At 52.1% G+C, this 22,817-nt stretch overlaps 1 protein-coding gene across 1 annotated transcript; it reads left to right on the top strand.

The window, feature by feature from the left end:
- The first annotated feature begins 7,790 nt into the window (after nt 1-7,790).
- On the top strand, nt 7,791-19,415 carry LOC102977326 (chymosin). The gene is made up of 9 exons (XM_007106490.2): nt 7,791-7,866; nt 10,271-10,421; nt 11,276-11,393; nt 12,395-12,513; nt 14,644-14,843; nt 16,593-16,706; nt 17,471-17,615; nt 18,429-18,527; nt 19,278-19,415. The coding sequence occupies exons 1-9, from the start codon at nt 7,805-7,807 to the stop codon at nt 19,413-19,415; spliced, it is 1,146 nt and encodes a 381-aa protein (XP_007106552.1). The 5' UTR covers nt 7,791-7,804.
- Nucleotides 19,416-22,817: the final 3,402 nt, after the last annotated feature.

Genomic DNA, 22,817 nt, shown 5'->3' with positions numbered 1-22,817 from the left:
CAAGGAGTACTTCCCAGAACTTCTGCTGCCAGTGTCCTTGTCCCCATGGTGAGCCACAGCCACCCCCCCGCCTCTGCAGGAGACCCTCCAACACTAGCAGGTAGGTCTGGTTCAGTCTCCCCTCGGGTCACTGCTCCTTCCCCTGGGTCCCGATGTGCACACTACTTCGTGTGTGCCCTCCAAGAGTGGAGTCTCTGTTTCCCCCAGTCCTGTCGAAGTCCTGCAATCAAATCCTGCTAGCCTTCAAAGTCTGATTCTCTAGGAATTCCTTCGCCCATTGCCGACACCCAGGTTGGGAAGCCTGACCTGGGGCTCAGAACCTTCACTCCAGTGTGTGGACTTCTGTGGTATAAGTGTTCTCCAGTCTGTGAGTCACCCACCCAGCAGTTATGGGATTTGATTTTACTCTGATTGTGCCCCTCCTACCGTCTGATTGTGGCTTCTCCTTTGTCTTTGGATGTGGGGTATCTTTTTTGGTGAGTTCCAGTGTCTTCCTGTCGATGATTGTTCAACAGTTAGTTGTGATTCTGGTGTCCTCACAAGAGGGAGTGAGAGCACATCCTTCTACTCCGCCATCTTGGTTCCTCTCCTCGTGTGTTTCTTTTTATTTACAAGTGAACTTTAATTTTTTAAATTGTGGTAAAATACACATAACATAAATTTAGCATTTTAACCATTTTTAAGTGTACAGTTCAGTGGCATTAAGTACATTCACATTGTTGTGCAGCCATCAACTATCCATCTCCAGAACTCTTTTCACCTTGCAAAACTGAAAAATTTATACCCATTAAACAATAACTCCCCATTTCCTTCCTCCTCCCACATCCTGGCAACCACCATTCTGCTTACTGTCTTTATGAATCTGACTACTCTAAGTGCCCCATATAAGTGGAATTACACAGTATCTGTCCTTTTGAAACTGGCTTATTTCACTTGGCATAATGTCTTCAAGTTTCATCCACATTGTAGCATGTGTCAGAATTTCCTTCCTTTTTTTTTTTTTGCCTTTTAATAATTTTATTTTTTCTAATTTTGTGTTAATTTCCCATAGCACGTTGGCAATGTTGAACACAAAAATACAAATACAAGGATGTACTCATTTTAACATAATGTGCATGAGCATGTGTCACACCATTGACAGGGGGCGGGGAGCAGTTTTGACAAGAACAAACCTAAGCGATGGACAAGAGAAGCCAGATAACTGGTTCTGACTCCCAACCCCGAACATTTCAGGGATATCACTCAAGGGACACCTGAATCAGGCAAAAAACAAAAAACAAAATCCAATAATGGTGTGGATTGTTTCTTATACTAATCAGTGTTTTGTGCTGCAAAACTGAAAATAAAACCATTTTATTGTATACACAGCCTGTTGATATCTCACTTGTACTTTCAGGACTATCTACTCAACAAGTCGCAGCTTTTAAAAATAAAATTGAAACTATTTAATAATCAGGTGGGTTTTAAAAGAGAATACACTCTCAACTTGAAAACAAATTCTCTTTCAACGTCTTAAAATGTCCCCATTTAATTAATGAGGACTGAAATGTCTATGTATCTTCTTGAAATCTCAGACTAAATTAGCATACACCAAAAAGCCCAAAGTTGAATAAATGGCCATCAAATTGTAAGGAATTTCCTTTCTTTCTAAGCCTGAATAATCTTCCACTGTATGTATCTACCACATTGTGTTTACCCATTCATCCATCTAACCTTAGGTTGCTTCCACCTTTTGGTTATTGTGAATGATGCTGCTGCTGCTACAAACATGGGTGTACAAATATCTTTTTGAGATTTTACTTTCAATTCTTTTGGTTATGTAATTGCTGTATCATATGATAATTCTGTTTAATTTTTTGAGGAACTGCTACACTGATCTCCATTGTGGCTGCACCATTTTACATTCCCACCAACAATATAGAAGTGTTCCAATTTCTCTGTATTTTTGCCAACCTTTGTTATTTTCTGGGGTTTGTTTTATTTATTTATTTATTTTTATAGCAGCCATCCTAATGGCTGTGAGCTAATATCTCACTGTCGTTTGATTTTCATTTCCTTAATGATTAGTGATGTTGAGCATCTTTTCATATGTTTCCTGGCCATTTGTACATCTTCTTTGAAAAAATGTCTATTCAAGTCCTTTGCCCATCTTGTAATCGGGTTACTTGTTTTTTTTGCATGTGTTGTTTAGTTGCAGGAAGTCTTTATGTATTCTGGACGTTAACCCCTTATCGGATATTTGGTTTGTTTGCAAATATTTTCTCTCATTCTGTGGGTTAGATTTTCACTCTGTGGATAGTGTCCTTTGATACACAAACGTTTTTTGTTTTGTTGTAGTTTAATTTATGTTTTGTTGCCTGTGCTTTTGGCATCATATCCAAGAAATTATCGCCAAATCCAATGTCATGAAGCTTTTGAAGTTGAAATTTTGGATCCAATTCTTCTCCCCAACTATTTAGTGATTCTTTAAAACTGTATTTATAAAGCAAACATTCATGATCTCAAGATGCGTGACACAGATTCTGTTTCGTCGTCCTGCAGTGGCTCGTGTTCTCCCTGTCCACCTTTTTTGTCCCCTTTTAGCCCTGCTTTGTCCGGTCATGATGTGGGCGTCTTGTGAAGCTGGAAGCACAGTTGGGAGGGACCTGATTTCTACCAGAGACTCTTCCCATCCTTTTCTTCCTCTCTTCCACCCCACTTTTCTTCCTCTTTTCAACTCCCTACTTAAAAAACAGCCCCAAATGGGATTTAGGAAGCTGCCAGCCCCGCTTCCCAAAGCCTTAGCTGAATGGCTTTCCCCTGGAGCAGGGCCCTGGGTGCTGAAGAGCTGGTTCTTTTGCTGTTTGGTTTCCATCCTCTTCCTTCTGAATATGCTGGATGTCAAATTTATAAATAAGGAATTTATTTGGAGAGGTCTTTACATTACCTCAATCTTTAAAAACTTTTTATTTACAAATAATTTCAAATTTACAGAAATATAAAGAATTACTGAGACCTTCACCCAGATATCCCAAATGTGGATATCTGACCACATCTGCTTTATTCTCTCTCTCTGTATATATATATATATATATATATATTTTTTTTTTTTTCTGATCTCTTAGAAAGTAAGTTGCAGACACAATGCTCCTTTACTTGAGTATATCTCTCCAAATCAAGGACATTTCCTTATAAATATTAAAATCAAAATCAGTACAAATATCAAAGCCAGGAAATTGACATCGATACAATACTATTAGTTCTTGACCAAGTCCTCTTCCCCAACTATTTAGTGATTCCTTAACACTGTATTTATAAAGCAAAACATGATCTCAAGATGCATGAGCCAGTGATCCAGAGACTCGGTTTGCTGGTGGCCCCGAGTTCTGCATCGGAGCTGGGGATTGCCTTGACCTTGACCCTTCCCTCTCTCCCATCCTCCCCTTTCTTCCTCCCATCGGAAAGCACAGCTGCCCTTGTGCTCAGCATGGGCACATGCTGAATCAGGCATGGGCTTCCCTGTTGCTGTTTCGCATAACTCACAATGTGCTCTCCTGTGTGTGCAGGGCAGGGTCCCCAACCCCTCCCTTCTCCCAAGAGGACCTGGCAATTCCGTGAGGCATTGGGCAGACATTCCCAGGGCTCAGGTCACTTGATGCAGAACAAACAGAGTTGTGGGTTTGGAGGCTGGGTGCTGGTCTCCCCCCAGATTTCTGCTGACCATGGCTGGGGGACAGGCCAGTATATCACTCACAGGGATCACTTTGGGGGCAGGAGGGGAGAAGGCTAGGAACGTACAGATGTGCAGGGCAGTCTTCTGATGTGTTTTCCAGGTTTCTGCCCTTCTGAGGTCTCTCCCAGCTGAGATGCATTAAAGACCCTAGGACCCCACCCATCTTCTTCAGCCCCAGGCTTGTTGAGTGTGGATGTGATGTGGTCATCTTCACTGAACTGCAGGATTTTGGTGCTGGGAGAGTCACGTGGTCAAACTGAAAGGCTGCACCGTCAAGAATCAAATCGACCCAAGTTTCAATCCCAGCTCCGTTTATTATTAGCTGAGTGATATTGAAAATTAGTCAAGCTTTCTAAGTTCCTGTTTGCTCATCTGTAACATGGAGACCTTTTAAAAGAGTAAATGCATGGTGTCTGACACTAACTAAGCACATGATGTATGGTATAGGCTTTTAGTGTGGCTGAATAATATTTTGAGGTACTGATTTATGACTTTAAAAAAAATCCTCTTATTTTTCTCCTTTCTCTTTTCTTCAGGAAAGGAAAAGCCAGCTCTACCTTTCTTTGCCTCAGGGAAGATGTGGGCAGGGCAGAAAGCAGAAGGGACCTGCAGGGTTTCCAGGTCAGGATGTGTTTCTCCTGAAGCCCTGGGTGAATTTGGGGGTCCTCAGAGGGTGTAGAAGGCAGAGGCAGGGGAGTCAGGCAGATTCTGAGTGGCGGGGACCTGGACCCTGCTTCCTGTCAGTGGCGCAGGTAGGTGGCAAAATCAGAGTGGAGTGGCCACGTGGCCTGTCTTGGGGAGTATGACCATGGCAGCTTCCAGAAGGCTGGGGGCTCAGGTGAGACACGGAGGCAACAGGGGCTCAGGCAGGGACGAGGAAAGACCACAAGGCACTGCTGCCCGCCCACGCCCCCGTAAAGTTGGTGGGCTGGAGAGTCACGTGTGCCAAAGCACATCTGTGGGGCTCTGTGCAAAAGTGACTAAGGTTAATTTGCCCCTCAGTCTGGAGGGCTTGGGGCACAGTGCAGAAATTCAACTGATTCACAGAGCACAAAAAGAACTGCTGCTGTGGACACATCTGAGATTCAGACCAGCTCCATGAGCTTGTAAATCCCACATTTCACAGATGAGGAACCGAGGCCGGGGAATGATTGAAATGTTCAAGGTCACACAACCGCAGTCGCTATGCCTCCTACTTGTAGAAGGCCTAACAAACAGCAACCCTGGACTCTCTTATCTTTGACCCTCACATGACCCTCTCAGTGTCATTGTCTCTACCCTACAGAAGAGGAAACTGAGGCACACAGAAGTAAAGGGATTCGCTCAAGGTCACAACACCATGTGTCAGACCCAGAGTTCAAGCCCAGGGTAATTACACATGGAGAGCCAGGATTCAAGCCCAGGATCATCATGTACTTTACAGAAACCACGCTCCCCTGCCAAGTAGCCCTTGCAGAGGAGGTGTCTGGCCCTTTGGATCACAGCAGGGTCACATACCAGGGCCAATCTTTCCCCCACCTGACTGTGGCTCCCTGGGGGCGGAGATGCCACCGGCTCCACGTCTCTGTCCAGTGTGAGCCCATAGGAGAGTCTCAGGATGAGTTAAGTTGGTGTTGTTGCCTCTCACGTCTGAGTGGAGGTCACAAGGTTGGGTACCCAGGAAAGGACGTCCCTGGGCCCTGATTTTGTTTGAGCCACTTTTGTGGGTCAGTTCCAAGACTCAAGGAATCTAGACCAAGGGGAGTCGTTCCCACCTGGCTCTGGGTACCCAGTGATGAAATCTTATCGTGGCTTTTCTAAAAGCTTTTTGCAGTTTTTGGCCTGCTTCCCGGGGATAAACAGTCCTAACATCCTGTGCAGTCTGGGGCAGCCTTCCTGATAACGTGCATGTGAATGCTGTTAGAATGATCCCAATCTTGTGAATAAATACTGAGAAACCAGTGCTTTGGTTCTTGCCTTTGAGGGTCACATTGCTGAGGGAGAGGGGGCTGAGCCTGACTTCCAAGACTCATTGTCCAGTAGTGTTTGCTGCTGGGTCAGGCTGGGCCACTGGTGACATGGAGCGGGGTGGTACAGCAACTCTTGCCTGGTGTGCTGACCCCTGCGGGTCCCAGCCCCAGATGCTACCAATGGTCCCTTTGCTCATAAGTATGGCTGTCCCATGGAATGTCCAGAAGTTGAGAGGAGTGAGCTAGAAGCACTGCTGCCCCAGACTCGACATTGTAAACTCATGAACTTCTCACAGGCTGTCGGGCCCTGGGGTATAGTGTAGAGCATCAGACCAAGAGTCTTGTGGCAGTTCAAACTCTTCTTCGTTACAGGCAAGCCCTTTAACCTCTCTGAGCCTCCATCTCCTCATCTGCAGGACACAATAAAGATGCGGCCTGCTATTTATGCCTCAAGAGTGGTGGCAAGACAATTCATTCATTCATTTGCTTAACCAAGCGTTTATTGAGCATCTACTATGTGGCATGCTGGGTGCTGATGTGTGGGAGGAAACACCAGTCGGATGCAGGGCCACTGGGACAGGACACGCAGGCCCTGCCTGGCCTGGCAGGCCAGCGTTCTCAGGGAAGGAAATGGGAAACAAGCTGTACCATTAGGTGGCGTATTTTTCTCTCTGCTTCCCTGGTTTTGGAAAGGGAGGGTGCCTTGATGATGTCGTGAGGGTGCTTTTGGAAAGCTGGATGTGCCCATGGCTGCTTCCTGGGGCCTGAGAAGCAGCAGCATCCTGGACTACTGGGAAAGGATGTGCGGGTGGGCATTGCCATGGCCAGGGTGGGGTCTGCCTGTCCTCCTCAGGCCTGTCATAAAACACTCATATTCCCTGTCGACTGCCCTCCTGAGGCCCTTGCAAGTCAAATACAGGAGCTTCTGGATCTGCCCCTCCCAGACCACCCTCTGCCCATGTCCGGGGCCCACCACAGGCCCACCACATGCTCACCTCTTCAGCTGCCCAACCTGCCCTCTCTGTTCCAGGTCCGTGCTTCCCTCTTCCACACCACCAGGCCTCCCTCACTTTGCAGACATCTGTCCTACAGGGTATGGATGTCTGGCACTCTGGTCTCCCTCACACCTGTGGTCCCAAAGCCCCTGCCTTATTCTGACTTGAGCCTGAACTTCCAGTTCATAGCCTCCCCTCACTCCTGGGATATGACTTCCACTTCTGTGGCTAAGTCTTTGTTTTCCTTTTTGCCCTAATTCTCTCCCAGGCTACAGGCCTGAGAGCATATCTGGCCAATCTGGCCTGGACCCTGGGACCCTCTGCTCATCACAAGCCCCTGCATGTGTGCCTCCAAGAAGCTCTTCTGGGTCCTCTGTGTGTGGCTTAGATGCGCTTAACCTGTTCCCCAAACCTGACCATCATGTCACAGCTTCCTCCCTCCCCTCCATGTGTGGCACATGCTTGCCCTCCCCGTTTACCCTCCTCAGGCCTTCCAGCTGTTCATGGGATCTAGTGTCTACCCCCTCCCCTTCCCAACGCCCTTCCAACATGGAACAAAGGGCCACTCCCTGGGGGAGCAGGAATCTTGGATCTGTGTCTCTCTTCGATGGAGATGACAGACTGAACAGGCACTCTCAGCCTCAGATGCCACTTGGGGAGTACACTGAGAGGACCCTGGAAACCTGAGCTGGGAGGACTGGGCAGGGAGACTCCAGGATAGGGCCGGCTGGCGCTCCCGTGAAGTCAGGCCCAGGGACGGGAGGCAGCTAGGGCAGGAAGGGGCTCGCTGGGAACAGGCCTCTTTACAGACCATAAGGTGGGACATGAGATAGGGCTCTGGCAGTGGCTCCACCTGCGTTAGCCCAGGAAGTCCTGTTGGAAAGGGGAAATCAGATCAGGAAGGTGTGAGTGACATTTCCTGGCCTGAAGATCAGGCATGTGTACCCTTCAGCTCTGAAGTTCCCAGAGTGGCCCTTATCAGAGCAGGTGTTGTGTAGTCTGGGTGCTCTCTTAATGTGTTTGTGGAGTGGCCTGAATTTAGGGGCTATCTCTGCAGCCTGGGCTCCCAGCCAGAGGAAACCCCGCATTCTCTATAAAGGCTGTGGGAGAGGGCACTGGCTAGAGTGGTGGCCGGACCCAGGTCCGGGATGAGGTGTCTCGTGGTGCTACTTTCAGTCCTCGCTCTCTCCCAGAGCACTGAGATCACCAGGTGAGTGTCAGGCCCCAGGGGAGGGGGTGGGCGTCGCATGCACCGGCTCTGTGTGGGTCTCTCCATGGTCTTCCAGCCATTGTTCCCCCTGGGAATCCTCAAGGAAATGCTGCAGTTTCCCAAGACAGTCGTTCCCGGTCAGTCTTGCCTTTGTGTTTTGGGCCTTCCCCTCTAAAGCGTTCCGTTACTCTCTTCAGGGCGTGGTGAACGAGAACAGGGGGTCAGATGGGCTGCCTGGGAGATTAAGGGCATATGGCTTCTGGAGTTCAACTGCCTGCGATTTGATCCCCAGCTCCATCAGTAACGTAACTCTCTAACACCACTTAACATAAATTTGTAAAATTAGGATGACAGAAGTATCCATCTTATGGGGTTGTCATGAGGGGTATATGAGTTGTTAGTATTTGTAAAATGCTCTGAACAGTGCCTGGCACATTGTAAGAGCCATGTGTGCATCTGTTAAACAAAATAAAGTCCTCTTTATTTTGTCCAGATCCTTTGTGGGTGAAGTTCCCAGGTTCTCCTCCCAAAATAATAACTGATATTTACGGAGCTGCTTGCTACTCGGTGCCAGACACTTAACTAGGTCTTTACCTATACTATCACTAAGCTCAGGGATTAGGTAGATATATTATTTGCATTTTACAGATGAGGAAACTGTTGTTCAGGGAGGGTCCGTGAGCTGCCCAAGGCCACATGGTTAAAAATGGAGGAGCTAGGACTTGGTCCCAGGTGGTCCCAGTCTTGGTCCCAGACTCTTGCCAATGACGTCACACTACCTCGGGTTGCCAGGTTCGAGCCCTGTCAAGGTCCGAGCCCAGGGAAACCTGAATCCATCCCTGGGAAGTAGGATCCCTAAAAAGAGGTCCAGTGTCTTTGACCAGTGGTAGCTGCTTGTGGTGGTCCTGAAAGTGGAGTTCTTCCAAGTGTCAGGCATCTGGTGGCCTCAGCACAGGCCTGGAGGCAGGAGTGGGTAGAAGTTTCGTGGTGGTTGGAGCCTGTGTTCAGGGCTGCAATAGTGGGACGGTGGACTGCCTTTGATGCTCGCTTGCCCTGAGGGAGGCTCTCTGGGTCTTGTGTTGTGATGGGACAGCTCAGCAGAGTTGCAGTTACCAGTGTGGGAGTTGCCAGGCACTCGGCCAGTGGATCTTGTAGCCAGTGAGAACCGGAGCTGGAAAAAGCAGAAAGCACTGGGGGCTTGGACATGGGAAAGGGCAGCTGTGAGCTTGCTCCCAGGAGCTCAGTCCAGCCTCTTTCCTTTTGGGCTGAAGTTCTTTTCTATCGTCAGAGACAAAGGCTGAGAAATGTCTTGAGAACCCTTCATTTATAGATCAGGTCCCCGCTGAAGTCACACCTGAGGGCTGGGGGTGGGAGGTGCCAGATTAGAGACCATAACTCACATATGAGGTTGTTCCATGTGGGATCCATTTGAGACATGAACAACATGAGAAAACCCGTTTTCTTTATGGGTCTTAAACCTGCTGCCATTTTATTACTCTCAGAGCACTTTCACACCTGTAGTCTCCAGTTGTCCTTAAAATAGGCCCGTGGAGGAGGACCATGTGACTCTTAGAGTTGGGAGGGACATTGGGAACCATCACGCTCCAGTCCTTCAATCTGCAGGAGAGGAAACTAAGAGCCGGAGAGGTTAAGCCACTCAGTTGGTCCACAGCAGGGCCCCGAGACGGCTGGAAAGGAAGAGATCATCCATTTTGCAGAGAAGAAGCTGAAGCTCTGAGGGCTTTGGGGAGACCAGGTCTTGAACCAGCTTCTGCTGCTTTCCTTCTTGATTCTCTTCCTTCTGATCTGCCTCCATCACCCAACATCTAAATTCTCACCAAGTTCCCTGGGGACCACACTCTGTGCTGAAACCCTTTGAAGAATTTCCACCCATGTTAGGCTGCCCAGAGAGCAGAGAACAGGGGTTGGCAAAGGGTAGGAGCATTGTCATAGCATTTTCCAGAGTGTGGGGGACACCGTTTTTCTCTCCAGACAGTATGCTCCTGGAGGGTAAGACTGTACCCTTTTCCCCATTGTGTCCCCTGTGTCCCATGCGGTGCCCGGCACATAGTAGGTCCACAGTAAGAATTGGAGACTGAATGAGAATACGCTTAGTGTCTTTCAAACCTTGGAGTTGCAAAACTCATTAGCGGGTTATAAAATACATCAATTGAGTCTCCACCAGCATTAAAAAAGAGAAAGGAGTAGGAAATATCAGAGTGCATTGCATTTAGTAAGGGCTGGCGTGGATTTGTGAACTGACGTAGAATACAATTTTTACTTCGGGTTATGGTACAAGATTGGGGGAGTGGCTTATGGAGCCCAGAGCCTCTGGGCACTTCTCCGAGGCTGGGCAGCCCTGTGGAGTTGCCCACCTCATCACTAATTCTTCCCCTCTCCTCAGGATCCCTCTGCACAAAGGCAAACCCCTGAGAAAGGCACTAAAGGAGCATGGGCTCCTGGAGGACTTCCTGCAGAAACACCAGTCTGCCGTCAGCAGCAAGTACTCCAGCTTCGGGGAGGTGGCCAGTGAGCCCCTGACCAGCTACCTGCATGTGAGTGGCTCTGCCTGCCTTCCCGTAGTGATTCCCACACAGTGTGTTGGCTGCCCCCTGCCTCTTTCCTTCTTTCAGGAGTCATGGCGCCCCGGGGGACGTGGGGCCATCTCCCACCCCTCAGTATCTCCCAGGGGCCAGCAGGCCCTGTAAAACCCATCCCTGCACCTCAGACGACCTTCCTGAGGACAGCATCCCTCGGGGGTACATGGTCTGCTCCCAGATCCAACCTCATGCCTGCATTTCTGGGCCCAGGGAACTCATATCTTGGGCTGGGCTTGGCAGGGAGGAGGCAGCTGGTGCCCACTCTCAGCTGCCTGGGACATGGCAGGAGTGTCCCCTATGCCCTCTTCCTTTTTGGAGACTGTCTCTCTCATCTGTCACTCTTGGCAGTAAACAACCTGCTGTTTTTCTCTTCTGTGCCCTTGTTTCCTTATCTAGGTCACCCTCATCTCCGCCCCGGCCCCACTACTGACCCGTGGGGAAAGCAGGAAAGGAGGGGTGGCCAGGATAGCTTGGGTCTGGGGTCTGTACCTAGCTGGTGCCCCATCACTATGTCCCTGCCCCTGGCAGGGTGGCCCAGGCTCCCTACCAGACAGGGCTTACCTTTTGGTCCAGTGTGTGCTTTGGGGGCTGATTCCAGCAGTGGATGTAGGGCTTGCGGGAGGGGCAAGCCAAACATGGCTGGGGTCGGAGCTCAGCGTGGGGACCAGGGATGAAGAACTCCCCCAGGGATCCTCCTTCCATTTCTTCCCCTTCAGCCTCCTAGTCTGCGGGCAGAAAGCACAGGGCCTACAGAACTGAACAGGCTCCGTGCCGAGCATCAACCCTCACCCAGTGCTGTCTGTCCTCAGAGTCAGTACTTCGGGAAGATCTACATTGGGACCCCGCCCCAGCAGTTCACTGTGGTGTTTGACACCGGCTCCTCCGACCTCTGGGTGCCCTCTGTCTACTGCAAGAGCGACGCCTGCCGTGAGTGACCTCCCCCCTGCCCTGCCCACCCCTCTTCTCTGCCAGCCACGATCAGGGTGGCTGGGGGAAAACGTAGGGGGAAGGAGAGCTTGCTTGGACATGTCCAGCCTCGCTCAGCCCTTCCAAATGGCCACAGACTGGGAAGGTGTGCAAATCACAGGCTGATGTATAAAGCACCAGCGAGAAATGAGGGAACTTTGTTTTTTTCCTTTTTTTTTTTTTTTTGGCTCTATTAGGAGCCAAGGCACACTCCTTACCTTCCCGGGTCCTCAGTTTTTCTTTCTATAAAATGGGGCTACAACATGCCAGTGGGTCCTGGGAGAATGAAGTGGGAGGTACTGAGTAAACTTTGTTGTTGTTGTTGTTGTTTTGGCTGAGTTTTTTTGTTGCTGTGCATGGGCTTTCTCTAGTTGTGGTGTGCAGGCTTCTCATGCCAGTGGCTTCTCTTGTTGTGGAGCATGGGCTCTAGTTGCGCGGCCTTCAGTAGTTGTGGCGCACGGGCCTAGCTACTCCGAGGCGTGGGGGATCTTCCCGGACCAGGGTGCGAACCCGTGTCCCCTGAACTGGCAGGCGGACTCCTAACCACGGTGCCACCAGGGAAGCCCCTGAGTAAACATTTAATATATGTAAATAATTTATTTCTCTCACAATCCTGGGAGGTTGGTGCTCTTTTTATCCTCATTTACCAGGTGAGGAAACCAATGTTTAGCGAAGCAAAAAGAGTTGTGGGAAATTACAAACCTGGTAGAAGCCGGTCTTGGGAAACCACAGGGATGGTTTTCTTCTTCCTTTATTTTGTTTGGAAGCTACGAAGGTAGCACTGGGGGTCAGAGAGTTGGGTTGAGCAGCAAGGAATAATTTTCTTGCTTATTTTCAGTAGAGAGAATCGTTAGTATTTAGACGATATTTTTCCAAGGCCTGGTGAGGATTCAGCTCTCACTGGCACTGTTGAGTGGTGAGAAGATGCTACAGGCCCCACTAACCCTGAGTCTGTGTTCCAGAAAATCACCACCGCTTCGACCCAAGCATGTCGTCCACCTTCCAGAACGTGGGCAAGCCCCTGTCCTTCCAGTACGGCACGGGCAGCATGCAGGGCTTCCTGGGCTACGACACCGTCACTGTGAGTGGGGTTGGGGCCAGCCAGCCCTCGCCTCCCCCCGCCACCAGCCACTCTCCCACCCAGACACCCGGGCTCTGGGCTGTGCCACAGCTGGTGCCAAGAGGCCCTTTGGGTCCTGTCCCTGTTGGTGGCCCTGTAGGGAGGACTCAGAGGGATTTTAGCCAGCTGCAGCTGTGGGGTGTCCCTCCTTCCCTTCCCCGTTTCCTTCCCATGTCAGTCCCCAGATCCCCACCTGACAGGCTTCTCTGGGTCCGGTTTCCATCCTCCTAACCCTTTTCTCACTTGACCTTGCCATAGTGAGTCCTGAATCCTGAGTCTGTGCCAGTTCTGAGCTCTTCAGCGTCACATGTGTGATCTCATTTTAAATTTAGCTCTTTCAACAGCCCTTTGAGGAAGGTATTCTCATCCCCATTGTTCAGATGAAGGACCCGAGGCTCAGATGAGCTGATAACTCACCTGAAGTCGCACAGCTGGGCGATGATGGGAGCTGAGCGTCAGACCCACGTCTCCGACTCTCTGGGCTTGACCTCACTCTTAATTAGTCATAGAGCAGCATCTTCTTTCGTGTCAGAGAGCATCTGTGCCCTCTGGACAAGGGCTCCCCTTGCTCTTGTTCCTTTTTGGCTTCTGAAGTACTTAATACAGTGGCCAGCACATCGTAAGTGCCCAATACATGTTAACATCTTTCTTTTCGTCCTCATCCACCATCTAAGATTAAAAATCAAGCAGCATCCCTTGGTGCTCTTCACCTTGATCTTCCTTTAGTTCTTCCCGGAGTCTGGCTGTAGTCTTGATTACTTCAAGCCCCAAAGGACACAGCCCTTCTCTGCTGACAGCCCTCTCCTCAGCTTCTTCCCTTGGCTGGGCAGCTGCCCTCCCAGCTCAGGCCTCCCCGAGAGTCAGCCCCAGAGCCACTGGCTGAGGTGGCCCAGCAGACAGACCTCTGGAAGGCTGATTCCCCTGCCGCGGTTTTGCTATTTTCTGCTGTTTGGGGTTCTGGGGGGAAAACCTGCATCTTCACGGAGGAGCTGGCCCTTGCTGTGGGCCTGAGCCGCGGTGCATCTTGCTGTCTTTGCTCGCCCACCTTGGGCAGGGGGTGGGAGAGAGAGGCTCAGCGGTCAGGACCTCCCTCCCCGCTGCCACTCACAGAAGTCTCACCTGAAGTGAGGATGAGTGGGGCACCCAAGGGAGAGAAAGATCCGTGTGGGTGGGACAGGGTGAGCTAAGGGGCCAGAGGAGGGAGAAGAGGGGTGAGAATCAGGACCAGAGCAGGAGGGGACTCTAGGCCACAGCTTTCACCCTGAATGCCTTCAGGAGCCTCTGGAGCAAGGGGTGACATGAGGACGTCCACTCTCAATTTCGCTTTGGCTGCCTGTGTGGAGGATGGGTTATAAGAGTAGAAGCAGGAGGCCTGGTGGGCCGCTGTGGGAGCTCAGAATAGGCTAGTGGACGCGTCAGCCTTCCAGGGAAGTGGGCAGGTTGACAGGACACTTTGGAGTTAGCGCTTCTTCACAGAGTGACGCTAAATGTTCCCTGATCATACATTTAGTAGGTGCTCGATAAATGTTCAGCATTCATATTCTGCAGTCTAAGCACTGCCTTGAGATGCAGGTGTTATTATTCCCTGGAACAGATGAGGAGATTGAGGCTCAGAGAGGTACTCGTCCAAGGTCACACAGCACACGACAGAGCAAGGTTGCACAGCGAGATCTTTCTAGATGCCAACTGCGTGCGTGTTCTTTCTGTCCGTCATGCTGCTCCCACGCCTCTTCCCTGGGAGATGCCCTGGTGCAGCAGCTGATGGGAGGGCTTCAGGCTGGCAGAGGGCCTTGGAGCGTCCCTTGTCTTATGCCCTTCTTTGGGCTCACCCCCAACTTCTGCGCCATGAGCACTGCTGTCCGTACCCCCAGCCATGCTGTCTCTTCCCCTGCCACCCAGTCCCCTGCCTCATCAGACCAGTTCCCTCAAAACCACAGCACAGAGCTGGCAAAGGAGGCTTTTCTCTCTTAAGCACACATTAACTACCCTGCCTGAAAGAGGGAGGGCGGGCTGGCAGAGCCTGACCCTCAACCTCTCTGGGTCCTCTGCCTGCAGGGCCCCTTGGTGGAGGTCACTCTGCCTTTCTTGAAGGTCTCCAACATTGTGGACCCCCAGCAGACTGTGGGCCTGAGCACCCAGGAACCTGGTGACATCTTCACCTACTCCGAGTTCGATGGGATCCTGGGGCTGGCCTACCCCTCCCTCGCCTCTGAGTACTCGGTCCCCGTGTTTGACAACATGATGAACAGGCACCTGGTGGCCCAAGACCTGTTCTCGGTTTACATGGACAGGTAGGAGCTGCACCCAGCGTGGGCTGGACTTCCACGTCCTGGCAGGGACTGTCGGCTGAGGAGTGTCCACCCCTTGGGGACACTGCAACACAAGGGTAGTCACCAGCATCCAAGCAAACCTCTCCCTGCTTCCAGGAACATCCAACCTCCTGTCTAAGGGTCCTCAGCATGGTCATTGATGCAGCCAGAGTCCACTGGGCCGGAATTTGACTTTCATTTCTGGCATTTAAAAAAGGAAGCCTGAATCCATCTCTGCATGGGGGCTTTTAACCTCTTTTCTTCCAAAGCGGCAGGCCTCAGTAATCATTTATTGATGTCACTGAGACTCACAGATGTTTAGAGCGGGCTCTAAAGGAGTCCAGCCTTCTCCTTTCAATATGCAGGGAACTGAGGCCCGGGCGGGATGGTCACCCTCAAACTGGTGGACGAGCCATGTCTGGGGCCCAGGGCTCCTGGCTCCCAGTCCAGTGTTCCCCACTCTACCCGCCTGATGGGGCAGCTCTGCTAGACAGTGGGGTGGGTGGCAGGACTGGCAGAAGTGAACCACACCCAGGAGAAGGAGCTGGGTAACCCCGGCAGGGGGTAAATAGGTGCATTCATTCATTCATTTACTCAGTAGATATTTATGGGCCCTTACTATGTGCAGGGGCTGTGCCAGGAGACGGGGATACATCAGCAAACAAGAAAAACTGGGAGTCAACTATTTAGCAGGGGGAATGGACAGCACACACATCATAATTACGTATACAATTATGATGACAGTTGTGATAAGAGCACTCCCTGCAGGGGAGATCTGCATGTACTGAAGGCTTAATAGTAACAGGCAGCCCAGTCTGACGAGGTATGTGTGTGGGGAGTGGCCAGGGGAAGCTTCGCTGAGGCCTGAGTGGGTGATATACAGGTGAGACAAAGGGATGGCACATTTTAGGCAGTGGGGTGGCATGTGTCAGAGCCCGGAGGTGGGACAGAGCTTGATGAGGCCAAGGAACAAGAGCTGCAGCGTGAGAAGCAGGTAACCCACAGTGTGCCAGTGTTTCCTGGCCATGAGACAGAGTCCCAGAAGGAACAGAGAGGGTTTGGGCTGGGGTGGCAGTTTTCATCCAGAGCACGTGGGACCTCGTTGAAGACCCCTTCCCCTACTCGAGGCCAAAGGGCTGGGGGCCGAAAGCCTTGAGTGGTGGGGGGCAGGGACACAGTGGTCTGAGCAGAGCCTGGCAGGCACGTGACCTCCTACTTCCTGACCTCCCCTCCCACAGTAATGACCATGCTCTGGGCTCTAGTGCTGCCTCAGCCTGGGTGGGTGCTGCAGAATTCAGAGAGAAAGGATGATGCAGCTGATATCAAAGAAAAGCCTGGGGCTTCCCTGGTGGCGCAGTGGTTGAGAGTCCGCCTGCCGATGCAGGACACACGGGTTCGTGTCCCGGTCCCACGTGCCACGGAGCGGCTGGGCCCGTGAGCCATGGCCGCTGAGCCTGCGCGTCCGGAGCCTGCGCTCCGCAACGGGAGAGGCCACAAGAGTGAGAGGCCCGCGTACCGCAAAAAAAAAAAAAAAAGAAAAGAAAAAGAAAAGTCTGGAGTACCGGGAAGGTGGGAGAGCTCATTTGAAGCCATTGGGGTGGAGGTGGGTGTTGGGGGCAGGGGGGACAGTGCGGCAGGGTCTGAATCACATCTAACCCTGTGTGGGGCTGGGCTACCTCCTCACAGAGCCAGGGTGTCGGAGTACCACACCATGACTTTCCTTGGTTTCAGGAATGGCCAGGAGAGCATGCTCACGCTGGGGGCCATTGACCCGTCCTACTACACAGGATCCCTGCACTGGGTGCCTGTGACCTTGCAGAAGTACTGGCAGTTCACCGTGGACAGGTGGGTGAGCGGCAGCTGTGGCCCCGCCAGAGGCTGTCTCCAGGTGTGGGGTTGTGAGGGTCTGGGTGTCAGCCCGGTAGCTCGTGAGACCATCACATTAGCATATGAATCAGATGCTCCAAGGCCAAGTGTCTTTGTCAGTGAGAATGCTAAACATTCACTTACACTTTATTAATAAGTCTAGCTGTGCTTATCCAGCACCACTACCTGCCAGGCATTGTGCTGGGTGAGAATATGACTGCCTGGTTTAATCCTCACTAGAGCCCTGTGGGGGTGGTGCTGTGATTATCCTCATTTTGTAATTTACTAACATCGACTTTGAACCTCACGACCATCCCTTGAGGAAATCAAGAACGGGGTGGTTAATGTACCCATTTTGTAGATAAGAAGCTTGAGTGTAAGAAGATTGGGGAATTTGCAGCAAATAAATGGCAGGAGAAAGCTTGAAACCAGATCTCTGGGCAACCAGTGTGGTACTCATTTCACCCCTTAATGCCCGTGACTTTGTTGTTTCATTGAAGTTTCTGTCCCACAGAAGGTCAGGTGACCTCCACTGAGCCACTGAGTTGGGAGAAAATGGTTTCGGGTCTTTTCTCTGAGTTCAGGAAGTTATGGGGGCTCCAGGAAGGAGCCCAAAGAAAAGGATCTGGGGTGGCTGGACTTCCTTTCTGCCAAGGATTCTGGCAGGGGACGCTAGGAGGGACCCAGGGAGGGAGGGGTGGATGCTGGATGTGCTGCGAGGCCATCCTATTTCCCCTCTGCAGTGTCACCATCGGCGGTGTGGTGGTGGCCTGTGATGGTGGCTGTCAGGCCATCCTGGACACAGGCACCTCCACACTGGTCGGGCCCAGCAGTGACATACTCAACCTCCAGATGGCCATCGGAGCCACACAGAACCGGTATGGTGAGGTGAGGCCAGACCCTTATCCCCACCTCCCCAGACCCCCCTGAAGAGGGAACCCCTTTGCACATGGAAGAAATGACAAAGGGAAATGGTGAGGGGTTTGGGAATCCTGCAGGGGTTGGGATTTCTTGGGAGGCCTTCCAGATGGCCTAGCTTTTTTTTTTTTTTTTTTGTGGTATGCGGGCCTCCCTCTGCTGTGGCCTCGCCCGTTGCGGAGCACAGGCTCCGGACGCGCAGGCCCAGCGGCCATGGCTCACGGGCCCAGCCGCTCCGCGGCATGTGGGATCCTCCCAGACCGGGGCGCGAACCCGGTTCCCCTGCATCGGCAGGCGGACGCGCAACCACTGCGCCACCAGGGAAGCCCCGGCCTAGCTTTTCTAGCTTTGGCTCACTTGCTGTTGGAGGTCCCATGTCTCGTGCAGTGGCTGCAATCTGACTTCCTGTCCCTAGGGAGGGTCATACACCCCTGACTCACTGAGCTTTGCCGCTCCCTCTTGTCCCCCTCCACCCATGGGTCTCTCCTCTTCCTCCCTGACAGCTAAGTGCTCTCAGTGTCCTTGGGAGCTCTGGCTGGGCTTGGAGGGGAAATGTCGGGGCAAACAACTCCTTGTCTTGAGCTGGTGTCTGTCCCTGGGCTGGTCCCCATCAGTGTGACTCCTTTGAGGTCTAAGGACCTCCCTGGGGTCCTCTGAGTAGCAGGTCCCTCCCCACTTCTTGACTGCAGTGCAGAGGAAGAGGTCCCACCTGGGACTTTCTCTGCTTCTGGCAGTCAGATCACACCCATGGTCCTTCTAAGAGGATCTCCCTCTGGTCTTTAGTTTGACATTGACTGCGGCTGCCTGAGCAGCATGCCCACGGTGGTCTTTGAGATCAACCGCAGAATGTACCCACTGACCCCCTCCGCCTACACCAACCAGGTATGAGTGTCCGGAGAGGAAGCCTGGGCTCCACCCAGCTCCCCTCCTCCATCCTGGCAACTCAGCACATTGCTGATAAGTGGCATGGGCTAGATGGAGAGAGCAGGACGTGCATTTAGACCACCTGGCCTTTCGGAGTGGGGTCTGTTGTCCTTGGGCCTCATTTGTGCCTGCGGCAGCCTCATCCTGGGAGAAATAGTGCAGACAGGAAGGACCCAAGGACCGAGCCCAGCGGCCTGAGGGAGGGTGGGATGGGTGGGACCACAGCCACCCACAGGAACCTCCATCCACTGCGCTAGCTTCTAAGCCCTGGGGCCTAGGGCTTTGTCTGGGATTTTTCTTGATAACCTGGGCTTTGTGGGGACCCAACCCTCATCCCTACTTCCCTGCTGGCTTCAGCTTTGACCTAATCCTGAGCATCCCGAACTGTCAAGGTCTTGGGTCCCCAGGCCTGTTCTGGCTGGTCACCAGGGCCGTAGGTGCTGAGAGCAGGAGGGAGGGAGGTTGGGGAGGACCAGTGAGGGGGAATGGGGAGGGGACCCACCAGGTGATCTTGGATCTGACACTTCATTTCTGAATGTCAATTTTTTCATCTGTTGAGTAGATGAATCTGATACTTGTTTGCTTAGCTCAGAAGGTGATTTCAAGGGTGAGAGGAAATAATAGATGAGAGAGTGATTGGGGGTGGGGTCCGGAGAGGCACAGCAGCTGGGGTTGGGACCAGCTTCATGTCAGCCTTCTCTTTCCCAGGACCAGGGCTTCTGCACCAGTGGCTTCCAGGGTGAAAATAATTCCCAGCAGTGGATCCTGGGGAATGTCTTCATCCGGGAGTATTACAGCGTCTTTGACAGGGCCAACAACCGTGTGGGGCTGGCCAAGGCCGTCTGATTGCACCTCTGACCAAGAGCCTCACTGTCCCCAAACACACGCACACACACACATGCCCCCGCACGCATGCACACACACAGGTGAGGTTTTCAAGCAGACGGTTCTCAATAAATACTACATCTCTGCAAAGCCTGGCTTCCTTTGGGCCTGAATCCCTGCACCGCTCTGGGGGTGGGATGTGACAGTCACGTGGTGTGTTCGGCAGAACTGGGGCCACATGGGTAGGGGAGCACTGGGGACAGTGTTGATGGATGGAGACTTTCACAAGGGAATTGGCCATTTCAAGCTCAGGTCAGGTTTTTAAAAGCAAGACCAGTCTTGCCTTCCTGGTCTCCTACTCCCTGTCTTTCTGGGGAAAGAGTGCAGTAAGGGAGACCTTTGCAGGATGAGAATTGTGCCCGGGGAACAAGGGCTTGAGGTCGGGCCGAGTAGAGAATATTGGCCTAGGGAGAGAATGGCTCTAGTTCTATTAAGAGAAGGGCTTGACTGCCATTTGGAGAAGACATTAGTGGAACAGGCAGAGACTTATGGGAAGATCTGAGGGTCCTGAGGTTGCTGTGGGGAAGAACCACAGCCCAGAGTTTCATCTCAGTCTTAGAGGCTCCACACCTGACTCGCCAGTGCCTGAAAAGCAGCTACATCGCCGGAGCGGACCCATGTCCACTGGCTCACAGAGGCAGACATGTCAAAGGTCAGCAAAGACCACAGCTGTCAGTGAACAGACCACGCATGCTCACAGGTCCCTGCAGCCTTCTGAGGAGGGGAGAGGCCACCGAGGAAATACAAATATCAGGGGGTCAGAACAAGGGCCTCTAGGCAAAGGTAAGAGGCTTTTCTCAGTCATGCTACTTTGAGGTGCTGTGAGGGGCAGGCTGACCAGCCTCCTGGGGAGATCCTAGTGCTAGGTCACTTGGCAGGAGCTGTGCACGTTTGCTCCCTCGACCTTCCTTCCCTCCTCTGCACCCCTTCTTTTGACAGTCTTTTCCCTAAAAGGGACGGTACCATTGATCAGCCTTCACTTTTCTAAATCACAGCCAATCTTGCCCCCAGTACAGTCACTGGGCTTTAAGTCACACCTTTATAGTAGCTGAACTCTCAGAAGGCCTTGGAAAGGGGGCTGGGACCACATTATTATCTAGTCCCTGCCCTCACTGTATCCTGACCACACGTGCCCTGCAAACAGCTGAGGGGCAGGTGGGTCACGTGGCATGTCTCAGAGAGCCTGAAGCTACAGGTGTGGCTGTGACACTTCACACAGGAGGCTGTCCTTTAGGAAGGGGGCGGGGGGCTCCCACAGGAGCTGCGGATGGGGTCCTGTTGACGGGACCCTCTGGGGACATCTCCTGGGGTCTTTCCCAGCTGTACCCAAGGACAAACAAGATGGGACCCAGGGTGGTGGAGATGCTGTGTCAGTGGCTTTCTCGTCCGTGGCTGAGCAGCCGGTGCTGGCCGCGGAGGGAACTGGAAACCTCTGGTAGGGAAGAAGCAGGGCTGCACCGTGGTGGGTGACTTGGGAGAGGAAGGGCTCAGCCTGCAGCCCTGGGGAGCCGAGGCGCCTGGGGTGGGTTTGGGCAGAGGACACAGGAGAATGTTCTGGGACTTCAAAGGCAGAGGGCAGCATTGGTGCTTCAGCCTTATGGGGTCGGGGAGGCGAGCGTGGTGCTGAGTAAGTTCTGGCTTTAGGCACTTTTTAAAATCTAAGACCAATACTGCCTGTTTGCCAAGAATGAGACAGAACTGGGCCACTTTCATTATTTTTAGGCTTCCTGTAGATTAAAATAAAGCCAAACAGGCTCACAAAAATTGTGTTATATTTCAGTGGTTTACCCTTAACGAATTGTATCTTAAACATCCAGACCTCAATTGGAGGGAATGTAGAAAGTCATCATATTTATGTGATGACTTTCATAAATGGGCAGCTTGGACCAAATGGTCCCCCACCGCACCCACCGCCCACCCGGCCCGGGTAGAGACTCTTGTCCCGAGGGGGCAGCACCCTTTGGGTCTCATGGGCCATGGCAGCCTCACAGTCTGCTCCTGGGATTTCTCCTGGCTGCAGAGAAAGTTCTGCTTGGAATGTTCTCCACAGTCCTACCCTTTGTCCAACTTTTAAGTGTCCTTCAAATCTCCCTTCAGTCCAGACCTCTTTAGGATCGCCTGACCAGGCCCGGTTTGGTGCCCTCCTGTGGCCCTGTTGGGCCTAGCCCTTTCCCTAGGGTACACTTGGTATTTTTATTTTCTCGTCTGTCTCCCTCATGGACAATGGGCTCCCTGAGGACAGACACTGTGTACCTCTCTTTGATATCTTGGAGGCCTAACTCATGGAATGCCCCAATTAGGTATTGTTGCGTGAATGAGTGAATGAATGGACAAATGATTCACTCGTCCGGACGAGTCATACTACTCACTGCTGGTCTCCTCTTTCCTCCCCATCTTCACAACTGCCCACCCTCACTGCACACTCAGGCCTGCTCTCTACCTTTTCCCTCCCATTGTGAGCCTGGGGAACGGCTCAGCACATGCCGGGAGGACACTGAAGGGGAGAGAAGGGGCCAAGCTATCTGCAGGGTTTTAAGTTTCTGCCAAGGGGCCCACACCAGGCTCTGAAGCAGGCCCAGATCACTGGGGGTCTGCAAGGGGATAAAGGAGCCTTGGAAGGGGCACATCTGCCATTCCCCTGTGAAGAAGCCAACCTGGAGGCCGGTGAGGAGCTGTGATGCTGGGAGAGACCCTGCTGGGAGAGACCTGGCTGACTCACTACCAGGTCTCCTACCTGTGCTGTCTGCTGGCGAGAACCAGGGCCTGGAGGGGCAGCTGAGGAAGTCTCAGTGGCCATTCACGCCCACCCTCTGTGCAGTTGCTGCTGTCTGTCTGCTACCGTGGCCACACCCAGTACCCTGCAGGGCTGGCCTCTGGGCCTTTGCTCATGCCGTTCCCTTTGCCTGCTTTCTCCTTTCCACTCTCTCTGACCTATGAGCTGCTCCTCACCCTTCAAGACCAGTTTTCAGTGTCCTCTGAGGTGACACCCACACTGCACCAGACTGCTGGCTCCCAGCTTCCTAATTGCTCGGCAGGGATCTTTAAAACAGCGTTTATCTTGCCTTTGTCATTCACTGACATGTTGGTCTCTCTGCTAGAGTCCCTGGTGGACAGCACAGCATTTTTACTCTCTGAATCTTCAGTGCCCAGGGAACTTCCTGACACACTGTGGAGGTTGAGAAAGAGCCCAGGGGTGGCTTATGCCTTGTGATATGAGTGGGCAAGTCTCTGACCCGGTGTCATGAATCATAAGTGCTGAAAAACAGGGGCTCTCTCTCTCTCTCTCTCTCTCTCACAGACACACAGACACACAGACACACACACACACAGACACACAGACACACACACAGACACACACACACA

Source organism: Physeter macrocephalus, chromosome 4 (genome assembly GCF_002837175.3).
Source record: "Physeter macrocephalus isolate SW-GA chromosome 4, ASM283717v5, whole genome shotgun sequence".
NCBI lineage: Eukaryota > Metazoa > Chordata > Mammalia > Artiodactyla > Physeteridae > Physeter > Physeter macrocephalus.
The sequence above is the reverse complement of the archived record's forward strand: the minus strand, read 5'-3'. Positions and strand labels throughout refer to the sequence as shown.